This window comes from Ovis canadensis, chromosome 16, assembly GCF_042477335.2.
Source record: "Ovis canadensis isolate MfBH-ARS-UI-01 breed Bighorn chromosome 16, ARS-UI_OviCan_v2, whole genome shotgun sequence".
Classification (NCBI taxonomy): domain Eukaryota; kingdom Metazoa; phylum Chordata; class Mammalia; order Artiodactyla; family Bovidae; genus Ovis; species Ovis canadensis.
This window is the reverse complement of record NC_091260.1, coordinates 44,266,070-44,284,035: the sequence shown is the minus strand read 5'-3', so window position 1 is coordinate 44,284,035 and position 17,966 is coordinate 44,266,070. Positions and strand designations below refer to the sequence as shown.

General features: G+C 38.4%; 1 protein-coding gene across 5 annotated transcripts in view; it reads right to left on the bottom strand.

Moving 5' to 3' along the window:
- The window catches only part of C16H5orf34 (chromosome 16 C5orf34 homolog), a 32,088-nt gene that overhangs the window by 8,844 nt on the left and 5,278 nt on the right, over positions 1-17,966 (bottom strand). For all 5 annotated transcript variants that reach the window (XM_069556414.1, XM_069556412.1, XM_069556415.1 and 2 more), the window contains 6 exons: positions 15,595-16,238; positions 11,984-12,085; positions 7,620-7,743; positions 1,851-1,942; positions 903-972; positions 88-258 (listed from right to left, as the gene is read on the bottom strand). In XM_069556414.1, the coding sequence (XP_069412515.1) occupies positions 88-258; positions 903-972; positions 1,851-1,942; positions 7,620-7,743; positions 11,984-12,085; positions 15,595-16,238 (1,203 nt within the window). The remainder of the gene's footprint in view (positions 1-87; positions 259-902; positions 973-1,850; positions 1,943-7,619; positions 7,744-11,983; positions 12,086-15,594; positions 16,239-17,966) is intronic.

The following is a 17,966-nucleotide window of genomic DNA, read 5'->3' as shown; positions in this document are numbered from 1 at the left end:
TGTAGAGTACATCATGTTTTCTTTGCACTATTTCCACAGATTTAAAAAAAATGATAAAAGAGAGATTTCAGCCTGAAGTATAATTACCTGTCTCTTTTCAATAAAAGAGCCAAAATTCCAATTCAGGGTTAAAGTAATGCCATCTAAAAAGATAGCATGTACTTTGTCATCTGAGTATGCAAGAAATCTTCCCACGCCGGGCACGAACGATTCTCTCAAAAGCAAAGGCAGTACACTGCTGTCATTTATCCCAGGCACCTAAAACCAGAAAATAAAAACAGCAGGAAACAGTTATGCACTAACAAGACTGAAATGATAAATGAACTCTGAGCCAACTTCAGATTCTCATTCAGAAGGTGAATATTGCAGAATTCTTAGGCATGTTCTGACTTTCCAGAAGTGGCTATCCAAGAGTCCATTATAAACAGATTAAGTTCTAGTATCTTTCGAAAGTCACCATTCTGTTAAACTTTACATAGAAAATAGACAAAGAATAGGAACTAAAGCAACATAGAGATTTATAATCAAAGTAGTATAAATATAGAAATCAAGGTCTGAGAATCACTTCCTCCAAGTCAACATTAAAAAAACTTACTTTTACAGTTATGAACATAGAGTAGTGTGATATGTTTTAAAAGAACTGTTTTTACATACTTCAAATCCAATCAAATCCCCTGCCCTTCCCCCTCTACTAAGAAAGAAGAAACAAAAACAAACTATATACAGTAATAGCATAATACAACAGACCAATTTTGTAGTGTTTATTAAGTGGATTTTTTAGTAAACCAGTATTAATGTGACAAAGAATTTCTCACATGACTTGGATGAAAGTAATTTGAACTTATAAATATGTACACAAATAACAAAATGATTAAAAATATCTTGCTTTTAAAATAAGATACCATTTTCCAGCAGCATATACGATAGTTATGGCTTAAAGAGAGCCTCATCTTGGCACAATGCTGAAGAATTCTGTGAACAAGAAAAATACTTAGACACTTCCAAATATTGTCGTTTTCCAATTCTAGCAACCCATTCTCACTGCTATACAACTTGAGGCAAGTAACTCATTTCCACAAAAATATGTTTGGACCTCTTTTCTTCCTTAAAGGGAACTACTTATTATTGCTTCTCTTTGTGCTAATCTTACACAGTTAAGGTTATTCCTCTAATTTTGGGCAATGAAAAAAATCCAAATGGAGAGAATTTTCAGAATTTGCTCTTTTTAAGAAGCGACAGACGCACAGTACATGAAAGGTTTGGTATAGACTAAGGGTGGTGGGGATGTGAATCAACTGTCCCTGGAAAATCAAATGACCAATTCTGTTCCTTCAAATCTACTTTGGAAGTTGCTTAGACATAAGTCTGTAAAAGCAATTTAGTTGAACGATCCACATTAATCCCTCTAAGCACCACAGTCTGATTAATTAATTAAAAAACACATGAGCCAGAGAACCAAACTACAGTTCGTCTTCTGTTCACTCTCAGAAATCAAGATCACTTCTAGGACAGTAAAGAAGTATGAGAACTTAGAAGTACCATCACACCTTCAGCTTGACACTGAGGGGCAATAATGATGCCCCAAGCGCCCAGAGAAAAGGCACGTTTTCTACTAGCAGTTGCTCACCACATATGGATGTTTCTCATATTTAACTTCAAAGCCAGAAGTACTCTTACAATGACATCATGAACACTTTATTTTATAAATGATGAGACCAGAAAAGCTGACAGATTTTACTAAAGACATTTCTGCTATACCTATCAATTCTTAACCTTTTCCTAAGCACTAGAAAATGCATCATGTTTCTCACACATACAACACTGAATTCAGTTGAACAGGAAGCACTTACCTGATTGCCTGTTTAATCAGAGAACACACAGAAAATGGACTTCCTGGCCTATCCGGAGGAAGGTTATTTACTGAGTAAGTTTTCTCTTCTCTCTGAAAATTAGGTTAAAAAAAAAAAACACACAACCAAAAACCTCAATAATAAAATTTGGCCATTATTACTTAGCTACTTTTTTCTTGAAATATTTATCTAGATAGTGACAAGGCAAGCAGTTATTTTAACTTAATCAAAAGCCCATAAAAGGTAAATTTTAAAGGTATTTTATGATGCTTTTATACTTTCCCAATTTTTTTTAAGTCTAAAATTCCTATCAAAAGTCATCCTATATAAAAATTATAGTCTAACAGCCTATAACTTACTGCTCAATTTAAATCTTGGCTATACTCAAATTAACAAACTAATTTCCCTGTGCATTAATAGGAAACCTATGTAAGTACACTTTTCTCTTTAGATATACCCAAAAGGCTATTGTATAAGCTTACAGAACTATTTTAATTGAATGAATATATCATTTTGTCATTAAAAATTGTTTTTTATTTATTCGGTTGAACCAGGTCTTTCTCACTGCAGGCAGGACCTTTAGCTGCAGCATGTGTGATCTAGTTCCCTGACCAGGGATCAAACTGCACTGGGAGCACAGGAGTCTTAGCTTCTGGACCACCAGAGAAGTTCCCATTCTGTTGTATTTTATTAATGGAAGAACAACTGCCAGTTTGTGTTAGATAATAAGATAATATTATTTACAGGCTCAACTTCTTGAATTAGAAAAAAAATGTTTTTTGTTATTCCTCTGAATAAATAAATATCACAACAGCAACAAGTAATATTTATTAAACAGATACTATGTGCTGGGTGCTATGCTATGTAGTTTGCAAAGGATCATCTCATTTACTCCTCAAAAAAATCATGAGATATGAACCTAATGCTGGAGGGCAAAGTAGCAGTAGAGATCTGAACTAAACCACAAGAGAATGTAGCTCATACTTTACTATCAGTGAGAGAAGATGGGCTTTGAAGTCAGACAGAGCTGGATTCATTTCACAGGTGTGCCACTCACTAAACTACAGTGATGGGCACGTTAGACAAACTTTTGTAAGCCTCAGCGCCCACAACCTACGAAACAGGAATACTACCTACAATCCAGATTGTCCCAAGGATTAATGAAATAATGCGTTTACAAGGCACCTGGGACAGAATTTAGCCTACAGTAGGTAGTCAAAAAATAGTCTCTCCTCGTTTATCCTGGACTATAGACTCGAGTATCTAAGTCTCTACTGGATATCACAAATAATTTTCAGCTTCAACATATCAAAACTGAAATTACCTTCACTTCAAATCCTGCATTTTTTCCGCTGCTTCTTGGTTTTCATTATAATCTCAATAGTTTTATACTTAATGGTGGGCTGCCTGGCTAGAATGGAGCTCCATGAAGGCAGGGGCTTTATCTGTTTGCTGACTTCAGTGTGTGCTGTGCTTAGTCGCTCAGCCATGTCTGACTCTTTGTGACCCCTTGGATTGCAGCCCACCAGGCTCCTCTGTCCATGGGGATTCTCCAGGCAAGAATACTGGAGTGGGTTTCCATGCCCTCCTTCATGGGATCTTCCCAACCTCAGCATCTATTAGCACAGTGTGCTAAGTCACACGGTAGGCACTCAAAGTATCGCCCTTCAATTATTTATGTTTTTTTCTGTTGGATATTGAGTCTCTTGAAGGTGCTTATCTTTCCTACTGCTCTATTTCATTAATTCTAAAATGCTTACTTTTCACAATTTAACCTCTCGGAAATAAAGACACATCTTATGAGTTTCTTACAACTGCTATCATGAAGATGGGAACGAGATATTACAGAATTTAAATCTCTTATGGACATCTCTTGGTAAGACCAAAAAGTGCCATCATCAATACACTTTAGGTTTAACAAGTTTTTGATTTAATCTAGTTCCTGGTACCCATACTCACTGATTAATTCAATAATTTGTCATTATTTTCAACTCCCTCCTCATCCCCAATATCCCATCAGTCCTTGATATTTCTTGGGTCCTTTCTTATCTTTCCATTCTCATGACCACTGTCTGGCCCTCGCACTTTCTTGTCTATACTACTACAAATGTCTTCCAACTGGTTCTGTATCTTGAAGTGCACTTCTTCCTCACCTCATCTTCCTCTGAAAACAACCAACAAAAACAGTATGTCACTTCCCTACTTAAATCCTTCAGAGGCTCTCTAAAAGCAATGCCCCATTTATGAACTGGCTCACCTTAGGGTCTAATCCCTTCTCTGGACATTTCCCCTACTATCCTACCTCTGTTTTAGTCTACTACAACCTACCACAGCATTTCATTTCTTTCAGTACTCAATACTCGCCCCCAGACTCTTGCCTCCACTTAAATGACATTTATCTACCATTCTATGCACTAGCAAAATAGTGTGTTGAACAAGACAAGGGTTACCTCTAGGTGGGTAAGTTAGTAAACAAACATCAATCAATATGAAAACGTCACAAAGTACTAAATGCCCCAAGAAGAAAAAAGAGGAAGGTAACCTGATAGGGAATTTTAGGCATAGCTCTGATAGGGAGTGTTAGGAGTAGCTTCTTTAATTTGGACAGTCAAGAAAAGCCTCCTTAAGGTGCCACTTAAATAGAAATTCTAATGACAAGAAGCCAGCCAGCCAGAACTAAGCAAAGACAGTGTTCCCTTAGCTATATGCTCCTCAAACTCTGCCCTCTTTTGCATAACTTCTCCTTTAGAATGATAAACCCTGGCTTAGCAGAGACTTCCTCCAGAATGCTTTTCTGGAACCTTGGAAACTGGTCAGGTACCCCTCCTTATGTGGTCGCAAAGCACCAAGGTTTTATCTCTATGGAGGCACTTACATTGTGAGTCCCTATCAATCTTTCCTCTTTAATTTTTTAATTATATAAGCAATGATACATTACTATTTTTTGGTAGGGGGAGAGGGAAAGAGTTAAAAAATATAAAATTTAAGTCCCTCCTGACTTCTCCCTCACAAAATCCCAGACTCCTCACCAAAAGTAACCACTTCAGTTTTTTGTTTAATCTGCCCAGACCTTTCCCTGTGCACTTACACAGGTGTTATATATACAGTAATATAACTGGGTTTGGAGTTTGGTTTTTGTTCTTTATGCAAGAGATATCATAGTATATATATTTTTTTCTTTTTGGCCACTCCACATGGCTTGTGGGATCTTAGTTCCCTGATCACCAGGGATTAAACCCTGGTCCACAGCAGTAAAAGCACAATCTTAACCACTGGACCACCAGGGAATTCCCTGTACATATTCTTACGTAACTTTTTTTTTTCACTCAACAGCGTCTTGGAGATCTTTTGATTTCTGTCTCTCTATGCGTCTACATCTTCCTCATTCCTTTAAACTGTCTTGTGGCATTCCCACCATCTGCCAACCATAGCTTAGTTCACTATTTTCCTACTGACGAACATTTAGATTGCTTCCAGTGTTCTGCTACTACAAACAAGACCACAATTCACATCTTTGGCCATGCTTCTCCATATATATGTGCTAATATTTTTCTAGGATAGATGTCTAAGAAGAATTTCTAGCCAATTTCACTTAATACTGTCAAGTTGGCCCTCATGAAGGCTGTAAATTGACTGATGAGAGCACCCCTTTCCACACACCCTTGCTGGCAGTAGATATTATCAACCTTTTGACAATTTGATGAGTGAAAAATGTTATATCATTGTTATCTTAATTTGCATTACTTTGATGCAAGTAGTAAAGTTGAACATGTTTTCAAATACTATGGGTTACAAAGCACAACCATTCTTATTCTTTACTCATTTTCTATTAGGTTTTTTTTTTTGGTCTTTAGCCTTTTAATCCATCTGGAATTTATTTTGGAGTGTGTGTTCAAGTAAGGAACAAACAGTTTTACTCCAAAAGGAAAGCCAGCTGTTTCTAGATCTTTTCACTCAGGTAGACAGAGAAGAGTGAATGTGTTGTATACAGGGGTCTCAGATGTGAACCCAAAGCAGTCCATCACAAAGGCACAACTTGTCTGGAAGTTCTGTTTTATCCCCAAAACACATGCTGCTACTCCATGATACATTTGCTTCATTATAAAAATTATCAGCCCCTCCCTATGATACCTCTGAGTAAAACTGAAGCTCCAGGAAGATATTCTGCATTTATCTTGTAGTTTTTTGAACTCTGATAGATGGAAGTCAGCAGGGTAGATATTTATGCGTACCACTCTATTTGCCTGTTAATTATCTTATGCACTACATGTGTACATACGCACACACACACACTACTGGTCATGCTTTCATCTCATCTGCCCGTCTGCCTACTGACTAGACTGTGGGTTCTTGAGGACAGGAGCTCTTTGTCTCTACCCAGTACTTAGAAGTATCCTGCCTTTGAAAATTCAATTAGTATTTACTGAATAAATACTTTCCTATAAATAGACTTCAGGAGGGAATCTGCTCTAATATAGAGTAAAATATTTATGAATGAAATGATTTGAGGTATATTTACTTAAAAATAAACAGGGAGTAGAAGGGGCAGCAGGAAATACGATGGAACATGCTGGGTAATGGGTCATGAAGGTCAGCTATACTTCTCTTTCTACTTTTGTATATACTTGAAATCTTCCCTAGTTAAAAAAAAAAACAAACCTGCTTAAGTTTTAAGTCTTCTCCCTAGCAATCTAACCACTCAAATACTCCACTCTGTAAGTACAGAAAACATATTGTATTCCATCCTGCAAAGCAAAGCTGTGTGATACTATGGTGACCCTTATAAAAGGGTGGATTTCAAGTGTCAGAATGGGAACAAGTAAATTTAGATTATTAACAAAATTTCCACATGATTATATTTTGGCCTGATATATTAAATATATGATGCTGTGTTTTAGTGTTTTCAATGTCAGAACAATTCTGTTCAACTTTCTAATGGTATATGAAGATTTAAGAGTTAAGAAGTGTTTTAAGTACTTCTGGTGGGGGAAAAAAAGAATGTGCTTCTTAACGTGCAAATATTAATTCCAAGAAGTATCTGTCCATCTGTCCTAAGCTGTGTCCAACAATTTGCAACCCCATGGACTGCAGCCCACCAGGCTCTTCTTTCCATGGGATTCTCCAGGCAAGAATAATGAATGGGTTACCATTTCCTTCTCCAGGGGATCTTCCTGACCCAGGGATCGAACCTGCCTCTCTTAAGTCTCCTGCACTGGCAGATGGGTTCTTTACCACTAGTGCCATCTGGGGAGCCCTCAAAGAAGTATACTGATTCAAATACCACTAGTTTCAGTGCTTCAGTGACTAAGCAGCAAGCAGCAGCATGACAAAAGAATTACTGGTAGTAAATTTATATTAATTCTCTAGACTAAGAAGTAGTAGCAAGAAATGCTATAGAAGATCAAAGTTCCCATGTATATATTCAGAATTATTTGGAAACAGCTATCTATCAAAAATCTTCTTGGACCTCTAAGCAGCAAGCAGCAGCATGACAAAAGAATTACTGGTAGTAAATTTATATTAATTCTCTAGACTAAGAAGTAGTAGCAAGAAATGCTATAGAAGATCAAAGTTCCCATGTATATATTCAGAATTATTTGGAAACAGCTATCTATCAAAAATCTTCTTGGACCTCCCTGGAGGTCCAGTGATTAAGACCCCTTGTTTCCACTGCAGAGGGCATGGGTTCCTGTTTGGGGAAGTTTCCCATGCACACACTGTGGCCAAAAAGAGAAAAAAAAAATCTTATTGATCTTATTGTCAACATACCTCTTCTGATTCTTCTCGAATGGAATAATATGTAAAATAGTTCCCCAAATAAGCTCCTTCTGATTTGAAAACAGATCCATCTCCAGGATAAATCTCTATTGAGTTCACATGTTTATGGGTTAGTCTAGGGAAAAGAAATATCATTAAAAAAAATTTTTTTTTCTTATTGAGATTAAAACATACATGAAGGCAATTTATAGAAGTCAGGCCTCTTGGCTTATCATCCTGGTGTCCCACTGACAGTCATAGTGGCTGGCACAGTAAAGTCACCAAAGCAATGCCTACTGCATAGGAGTTAAATATGACAACTCTAGAACCTAAAAATAATATTCTGTAATAACGAAACTAGTAGAATCAATACCTGATGAATCAGATTAGCTATGTGTAAATGGAGTCACCCTAAAAGAAGGTGACTGACTGTACCTGGAGCAGCCGGGTACAATAAAGGTATTGGGTATATAATGCATAAAAACTCGAGCCAAGTCAATTTACTGAAGCATGTATAAAGAATATATTATCATAAGTGGGTGGGTTTAGGTCCCATTTGTTTATTTTTATTTCCATTACTCTAGAAGGTGGATCCAAAAAGATATTGCTGTGATTTACATCAAGAGTTTTCTGCCTATATTTTCCTCTAGGAGTTCTATAGTATATGGTCTTACATTTAGGTCTTTCCATTCATTTTGAGTTATTTTGTATACAGTGTTAGAGAATGTTCTAATTTCATTCTTTTACATGTTTTTTAGCACCATTTCTTGAAGAGGCTGTCTCTTCCATTGCATAGTCTTGCCTTCTTTGTCGTAGATTAATTCACCATAGATGCTTAAGTTCATTTCTGGGTTTTCTATGTGTTCTAGTGATCTATGTGTCTGTTTTTGTCAGTACCATACTGCTTTGATTATTGTAGCTTTGTGGTATAGTCTGAAGTAAGGAACCCTGATTCCTCCAGTTCTGTTTTTCTTTCTCAAGATTGTTTTGGCTATTTGGTGTCTTTTGTATTTCCATACAAATTTAAAAATTATTTGTTCTAGTTCTGTGAAAAATGCCATTGTTAATTTGATAGGGATTGAAAGTCAAAGAGGAGAGTGAAACAGTTCGCTTAAAGCTCTACATTCAGAAAATGAAGATCATGGTATCTGGTCCCATCACTTCATGGGAAATAGATGGGAAACAGTGGAAACAGTGTCAGACTTTATTTTTTTGGGCTACAAAATCACTGCAGATGCTGACTGCAGCCATGAAATTAAAAGACGCTTACTCCTTGGAAGGAAAGTTATGACCAACCTAGATAGCATATTCAAAAGCAGAGACAATACTTTGCCAACAAAGGTCCATCTAGTCAAGGCTATGGCTTTTCCTGTGGTCATGTATGGATGTGAGAGTTGGACTGTAAAGAAAGCTGAGTGCCGAAGAATCGATGCTTTTGAACTGTGGTGTTGGAGAAGACTCTTGAGATTCCCTTGGACTGCAAGGAGATTCAACCAGTCCATTCTGAAGGAGATCAGCCCTGGGATTTCTTTGGAAGGAATGATGCTAAAGCTGAAACTCCAGTACTTTGGCCACCTCATGTGAAGAGTTGACTCACTGGAAAAGACTCTGATGCTGGGAGGGGTTGGGGGCAGGAGGAGAAGGGGATGAGAGAGGATGAGATGGCTGGCTGGCATCACCTACTCGATGGACGTGAGTCTGAGTGAACTCCAGGAGTTGGTGATGGACAGGGAGGCATGGCGTGCTGCGATTCATGGGGTCGCAAAGAGTCGGACACGACTGAGCCACTGAACTGAACTGAACTGACACTGAATCTGTAGATTATCTTGGGTAGTATAGACATTTTAATAATGTTGATTTTTTAAATCCAAGAACATGTTTGTGTCATCTTCAAATTCTTCAAAGACACATTCAGTGACTTAATAGTTTTCAGAGTACAGGTCTTTTGTATCCTTCAGTTCAGTTCAGTTGCTCAGTCGTGTCCGACTCTTTGCGACACCATGAATCGCAGCACGCCAGGCCTCCCTGTCCATCACCAACTCCTGGAGTTTACTCAAACTCACATCCATCGAGTCGGTGATGCCATACAGCCATCTCATCCTCTGTCGTCCCCTCCTCCTCCTGCCCCCAATCCCTCCCAGCATCAGAGTCTTTTCCAATGAGTCAACTCTTTGTATGAGGTGGTCAAAGTACTGGAGTTTCAGCTTTAGCATCATTCCTTCCAAAGAAATCGCAGGACTGATCTTTAGAATGGACTGGTTGGCTCTCCTTGTAGCCCAAGGGACTCTCAAGAGTCTTCTCCAACACCACAGTTCAAAAGCATCAATTCTTTGGCGCTCAGCTTTCTTCACAGTCCAACTGTCACATCCATACATGACCACTGGAAAAACCATAGCCTTGACTAGATGGACCTTTGTTGGAAAAGTAATGTCTCTGCTTTTCAATATGCTATCTAGGTTGGTAAGCATCTTTTAATTTCATGGCTGCAGTCACCATCTTCAGTGATTTTGGAGCCCCCCAAAATAAAGTCTGATACTGTTTCCACTGTTTCCCCATCTATTTCCCATGAAGTGATGGGACTTAGGTAGGTTTATTCCTAGGTTTATTCTTTTTGATGTGATGGTAAATGGGACTGTTTCCTTAACTTCTCTAAATGAAATTTCTCTAATCCTAATTAAACATAAAAGGTTTGCAGAGCAAAGGAAATCATAAACAAAGTGAAAAGATAACCTATGGACTGGGAGAAAATATTTGAAAATGATGCTACTGACAAGGAATTAATTTCCAAAATGTACTAACAGTTCATGCAGCTCAATATATAAAAAAATAATAACCTAGTCAAAAATGGGCAGAAGATCTAAGTAGACATTTCTCCAGAGAAGACATACAGATGGCCAAGAAGCACATGAAAAAATGCTCAAGATTGCTAATTATTAAAGAAATGCAAAACTATAGTGAGATATTACCTCATAGCGGTCAGAATGATCATTATTTAAAAAATGACCACAAATAACAAATGTTGGCAAGGATGTGGAGAAAAGGAACCCTTATACAATGTTGGTGGAAATGTAAATTGGTATAGCCATTATGCAGAACAGTATAGTGGTTCCTTCAAAAACTAAAAGTAGAGTTACCATATGATACGACAATCCCACTCCTGGGCACATGTCCCAGGAGTAAAGATAAACACACCCCAATGTTCAATGCAACACTATTACAATAGCCAAAACATGGAAGCAACCTAAAAGTCCATCTACAGATGAATGGATAAAGATGTGATCTACCTATCTGTCTATGTATATGCAATGAAAAAGAATGAAATATTGCCATTTGCATCAACATGGATGGACCTAGAGATTATCATACTAAGTGACATAAGTCAGAGAAAGACAAATACCATATTTTTTTCACTTGTATGTGAAATCTGAAAAAAAAAAGATAGAACGATACAAAGGGACTTATTTATGAAACAGAAATAGACCCACAGACATAGAAAACAAATTTATGGTTACCAAAGGGGAAAGAATCAAGGGGGTGGATAAATTAGGAGTTTAGGACTAATAGATACAAACTACTATAATAAAATAGATAACCAACAGGGACCTGTTGTATAGCACAGGGAACTACACCTAATATTTTGCAATAATCTGTAAGGGAAAAGAATGTGAAAAAGAAAAAGAATATATACATATGTATACTGAATCACTTTACAGTACACCTGAAACTAATGTAACATTGTAAACCAACAGCACTTCAATAAAATTATTTTAATAAATTTTTTTTAAGAGAGAAGGGGGTGGGTTTTCATGCAGGAAAACAACCCAAAAGAAAAAAATTTCACAAATTTCTTCTAGCATTATTTACGGAAGTGAAACTCTGAATCTAGCCAACACTAAGTACTCCAGTCACTAGAGGTATACTTTGTGGTAGAATAGGGATAATTCTATAGAATAGTTTAGGTACAGAGGAGATAGTCAGTGAATATTTGCTGCATGAATGATGTCTAAAATCTCTCCTGGGCTAGTGAACTTCTTCCCTAATTCCATGCTCAACAGGCAACCCTCTGATATGCCTAAGATGACAAGGTCCCCTTTTCTTAAAAGGGGTATCCTAAATAACTGGCAAAACATTTCATTCTTAAGCAAAACGAATCCCTCACTGGCTTTGGTGCTGTCACAAAAATCTTGTGATTGTGGTTAATGTGAATCAGTCACAAAGCCCCTAGGTGCACTATGAGACCTGAAAAAAATTGGGCCAACACAGGAAAACAGTGGTCCTGGCAACACTGTATCCTCTTGGGGGAGTCCATCTCGGAGGCTAGTTCTATACCCTCTGTGATATTGCTAAATAGTTCCAAATTAACACAAGAGTCTTACCTATAGGTAACACCCTTGTACCAAACCACTTTGACTAGTTCATGGTAGGAATATTCTTCTTCACCAAACTGTTTCTGTGAAAGTGAATCAGAAAAGTTCCACCTGTGAAGGACAAAAATCCAAACTATTAACTCTGGCTGCTTGATAGAATTACCTTTCAGTTCAGTTCAATTTAGTCGCTCAGTCACGTCTGACTCTTTGTGACCCCATGAGTCACAGCACACCAGGCCTCCCTGTCCATCACCAACTCCCGGAGTTCACTCAGACTCACGTCCATCGAGTCGGTGATGGATGCCATCGAGCCGTCTCATCCTCTGTCATCCCCTTACCTTTAGAAGTCAACAAAACAGTGCTGCTGTAAGACTTATTTCTTGCTTATATTAGATTTAAAAAAAAGTAAAAATACAAAAGTACCTTAATGAAATTTAAAACTACAGTTGACCCTTGAATAACATGGGGGTGCGGGCACTGACCCCAGTTGTAGTGAAAGAGCAAATTAGCCAAGATGGCGCGGTCAGGCTCTCTCACCCCATGGCCTCTTGCTCTTGTGCCATTTTGTAAATAATGATTATGTAACAGCTGAGATCATTTATAATGCTGTGCATCAGGAGGTGCTTGCTTGGTCACGGGTTACTCTGTGCCACATGCCTGTGTGAGCTCCACCATGAAAGCCCCGGCTGCTGCTGGACCAGGGTTACGCTGGAGTGGCATTCACGGTCACGTCATACGAGGTTACGTTATGCCTGTGTCATGGCTACTACGGTTATGTTATGGCTGCTACTCCGGCTGCCGCAACAGCCAGGAGAGGCGCTAGGTCACGCGAGCCAGGAGAGAATAACATGTCTGCAGTTCATTCCTACAGCTCCTCAAGTCTTCTTCCAGTCTCTTAGCTCACGCCTTGCCTACCCTGGGTTCGGCAAACAGTGGGAAGAACCAGACAACTGGTGCTGTGAACGGGATCAGCGATACACCAGTGCAGTAGGAAACCAAGTACTATTATCTCTGTTTCAAAGACAAAGGAGCTGATAAATGACTCACCCATGGGTAGGAAGCTGAAACACTTTGGCTAAAATCAGGACTCAAACCCTAGTTCTGCTGATTCTACAAACTGTGATCTCTAGTTAAACACAAACTCTCCCCCATATTTAGTAATTTAAAGATGGAAAAAAAAAATGCAGGTACTATATTTATTGAAAAAATCTGCATATAAGCGGACTCACATAGTTCAAATCTGTGTTGTCCAAGAGTCAACTGTAATCTTATTTTTCCACATATTTTCTTAGTATTTTTAATAATCTCACTTGAATCTCAGCATAAATATATGTTAAGTTTTACTAACCTTAAAAATTTAGAATTCAAACAATAAATATTTACTGAAATACTTATGGTGGGCCAGATACTGTGCTACACACACTGTGGATATTACACTCAAGAAAGCAGACATGGTCCCTGCCCTCAGTGGAGAATTTTATCTAGCTCAGATATTAAACAGTAGATACTGAACATCAAGAACTGCTGGATGCTGTGGGTTGTATGGGCTTCCCTGATGGCTCAGCAGTAAAGAATATACCTATAATGCAAGAGACCCGGGAGATGTGGGTTTGATCCCTGGGTTGGGAAGATCCCCTGAAGGAGGAAATGGCAACCACTGCAGTATTCTTGCCTGGGAAATCCCACGGACAAAGGAGGCTGGTGGGCTATACACCAAATGGTTGCAAGAGTCAGACACAACTGAGCACACACACACTTTGGGCTTCTCTGGTGGCTCCGTGGTAAAGAATCTGCCTGCTATACAGGAGATGCGGGTTCAATCCCCAGGTCAGGAAGATCCCCTGGAGAAGGAAATGGAAACCCACTCCAGTATTCCTGTCTGGGAAATCCCATGGACAGAGGAGCCTGGTGGGCTACAGTCCGTGGGGTCACAAGAGTCAGACACGACCTAGTGACTAAACCACCACCATGTACTGTATACAGTCGAGTCCTATCTAAGAAATAAGGCTTATGCTAAGACCTGGAAATGAGCATAAGTTAGTGAGCTTAGAGAGAGAAAGGGAGTGTTCCAGGCACAGGAAAGAGCAGGTGGTAAAAGAAAGTGGTAAAAGAAAGCTTGGGGAAGCACTTGAGGGATGGTGAGAAATTCAGTTTAGGGATTTCCCTGGTGGTTCAGTGGCTAGGACATCATGCTGCCAATTCAGGGACCTGGATTCAATCCCTGGTAAGGGAACTAGATCCCATATGCTGCCAACTAAAAAGATTCAGTAAGCCACAACTAAGACCCAGCACAGCCAAACATATACACACATTAAAGTCCAGTTTAGTATAGAGAGAGCAAGGGCAAGAGTGGTGAGGATTACAGATCCAGGAATGGACCAGATAATGGAAGGCCTGTTAAGTCTTGTTTAAGGATAATCAAGTTATTGAGAAATTATTCATTTAGAAGCATTAATCTCTTCTCATGTATACTAACGATACTGGAATTCCCAATTCTAACTAGATAATCATGACAAGCCTAAAAATAAGTCCTGGACTTTGTTTTTCAGTAACAAATAAGTACTCAGAAAAGGACCTGAGATCATATCCCAATTCTATAAGCACCAGCTGTGAGACTTTGGTTGGGTTAACATTTCCATGTCTCAAGTTTCTCTACAGTGTGGGGGGTGATAATAGTACTTACCTTAAGGGTTGACTATGAGGATGAAATAGCTAAAGTATAACTGCACATCACACAAAGTAGTGGTTTGTGCTAGCTATTATCATTATTACCATACTACTTATACAGAGTTCATGTTAAAAATCTGTAACCATTAGGTTATTCATCTCTTAGTGATGGTAAAAGGTTTGTTCCTAGCCATCCAGAAGTCTCTCCATGTTTATCCCTTTTGAAATGGACATATTCATGTATGCTGCACACGTGCTAAGCCACTTCAGTGTGTCTGACTCTGTGTAACCCTATGGGCCATAGCCTGCCAGGCTCCTCTGTCCATGGGATTCTCCAGGCAAGAATACTGGAGTAGGCTGCCACCTTCTCCTCCAGGGGATCTCCCCGACCCAGGTATTGAACTCGCATCTCTTATGTCACCTTCACTGGTAGGCAGGGTTTTTACCACTAGTGCCGCCCGGGAAACCCAGACATATTTACACTGAGTTAACCAAAGACAAGGGTATTCTCTGAGGCTATATATGAACAAGGAACCCATGATCACAAACTTGTCAGGTCCATGCTCTAGCAACAGAAGTAACAGGGTCCACTGAGCAGCAGCTGACATGTCTTAGAGCTGGTTCCCACAGAACTGTGTGCCATCACTTACTGCACTTTATCAAAATTTTTGGTGACAAGGATCCTTACTAGACTCTAAGCTCCTAGAGAGCACAGACTCTTAGTCATCTCTACAGTCTCCGTGCTTAACAAAGTACCTAGTGTAGTATATAAAGGAAGAAACATAAGTAACACATTAGCTAGGGACATTATTTCCTATCTGTTATAAGCAAAGTTTAAGATCAACTGAATTTTCTTTATGCATGGTATCAGATGATTCAGATAGATAAACGATCCTTAGGTGAGGTCTGGTTTTGACAAAAGTATTAGGACAAATAAGTCATTCTTCCATTACCTGTGCAAGTGTGGGGCAGGACAGCTCAGTAACAGGGCCCTAGGAAGAACAGAAACTTCTTTTCCTCGTTCCTCAGAAACATCAGAAGTTAACATTCTCTTCTGGGTGATATCTGCATCAATTCCAGACATACTGCTGATTTTATTATGAAAACGAAGTGCTAAAGACAAAGGGTATTTCCATTTCTCCGGACAGGAGGCCACAGACCAGCACTGCTTTACCCATGTGTATACACATGCGTCCTTCATACGAGGTGAAGACAGCACTTCCCTCCGTTTGGCTCCATTCACACAACTCTTCTCTGAATGTTCTTTGGATTTCATGATCTGATGATAAAGTTCATTTTCTTTATTCTTCAGTCTCTGTCCTGATAAACTTCCATGTGTACAGATTTTTCCAGTTTTTTCAACTTGTTTGTCCTTTTTGCCTTTATTATTTTTTTCAGACACTTCTATAGATGAGTCTGGCTGCTGGCTTACTTTACACAAAAAATGTACTGTAAATTCATGCTGAGATTTGGGCAGGCAAAGGTATGCGTGACCATCTAAAGATGATATCCTCACAGTGCCACTCTGCATACACGTCATGCCATCATCAGTGTCAAGACCAGGCCATCTTACTTCTGAGACATCAATCAAGATATGCTGAGACGAGGGGAAAAAAAGGAATGGTATTTTTTGTTAACAGTACACGTTTTCCATCATTTGATACTTAACATATTATGGAAGAAAGCTCTTAAAAGTTTTGTCCTTTACCATTTAGAAAGAATGAAAAATGTCAGTCTATATATGGTTTATATATGTCTATATATGTCAGTCTATCTATCCATATATAGATATTATTATCTCTCTCAAAAGTAGAGACAAAACACACACACACACTGACAAACAGGACAGAAAAGAAAAAGAAAAATCATCTTGATTATTTTTAATGGCAAACATATTCTGATTTAAAGTGTACAATGCATCAGAGATAAATAGATTTGCAGCCCTTCCCAAAAAGTCTACTCTGAAAAAAGAATATAAATGAGAGAAGACCAGCACAACTGTATGAAAAAGCAACCATACCATAAATGGTATGGAACTAGCACAAAAATCATCAACAGAACAATTTAGAGAATAAAGAAACAGACTCAACCATATCATAAAATGTTATATATGGTAACATAAGGTTTTCAGAACAAGGGGGTAAAGGGAGAATTAAGTATTTAATAAATGGTACTGAAATTATTCAATAGCATTGGAAAATGCTATCTCAAACAATTATCACATGGACTAAATAGGATAACATGTATTAAGGTACTTGTCCTACAGAGGTACATCACACACTAAAGTAAATTCCAGGTGCCTTAAAAGGTAACATAAAAAAAAAATCAAATTGCTCAAAGGTAAACTGCTCTGAACCAACAGCAAACAGATTTGCAATAGGTAACAGAGCCTGCTGCATCTTTTCATATAAGATAAAAACAGTGAGTGTCATATAACAGACTTTTAATCAGTTAAGCTTGCCAAATCACACATTTCATCTTCCATTTATATAAAACCTTAAAACTTACAAAAGCCTTGTAAATTTACAATGCTGTCTATGTGTACAGATGTTAGTGTGCTAAAATTAAGGGTAGTAATCACGTCATTTGCAGCAACATGGATGCAACTAGAGATTGTCATACTAAGTGAAGTAAGCCAGACACAGAAAGACAAATACCATATGATAGCACTTACATGTGGAATCTAAACTGTGGCACAAATGAACCTATTTACAAAACAGAAACAGACTCACAGACCCAGAGATCAGATTTGGTGAGGGAGTTGGGGAGAGATGGACTGACTGGGAATTTGAGGTTGGTGGATGCAAATTATTACATTAGAATGGATAAACAATGGATACAGCATAGCACGGGGAACCATAGCCAATCTGCTGAGATAAGCCATAATGGAATAGAATATTTTAAAAGTGTATATATGTGTAAAACTGAGTTATTTTGCTGTACAGCGGAGACAGCAGAGACTAACACAATATTGTAAATCAACTATACTTCAATTAAATATAAAAAAAGCAAGGCCAGTATTCATTGATGGCAAAGCTGCTTTATAAGGATGATCAATTAAGACGACTATTTTTTCTAGAATTAGACTATCTAATGCAGCATCAGCAGCAAGCTATGTAGTTTCAGTGAATTATTACTCAAAAGATATAGTGGAAAAATGGCCCTGTAAACAAAGTTACTGGCTTACAATTTTTGACTCCTTTGCCATAAGACAATGTAATAGAAAATTACTCAGCAGGCAAGCAAGCATCATGTCTACAGCAGAAAGTGGTTAAGAGCCACAGTCTTCAGAGTCAGACAGACTGGGTTCAGATCCTGACTTTGC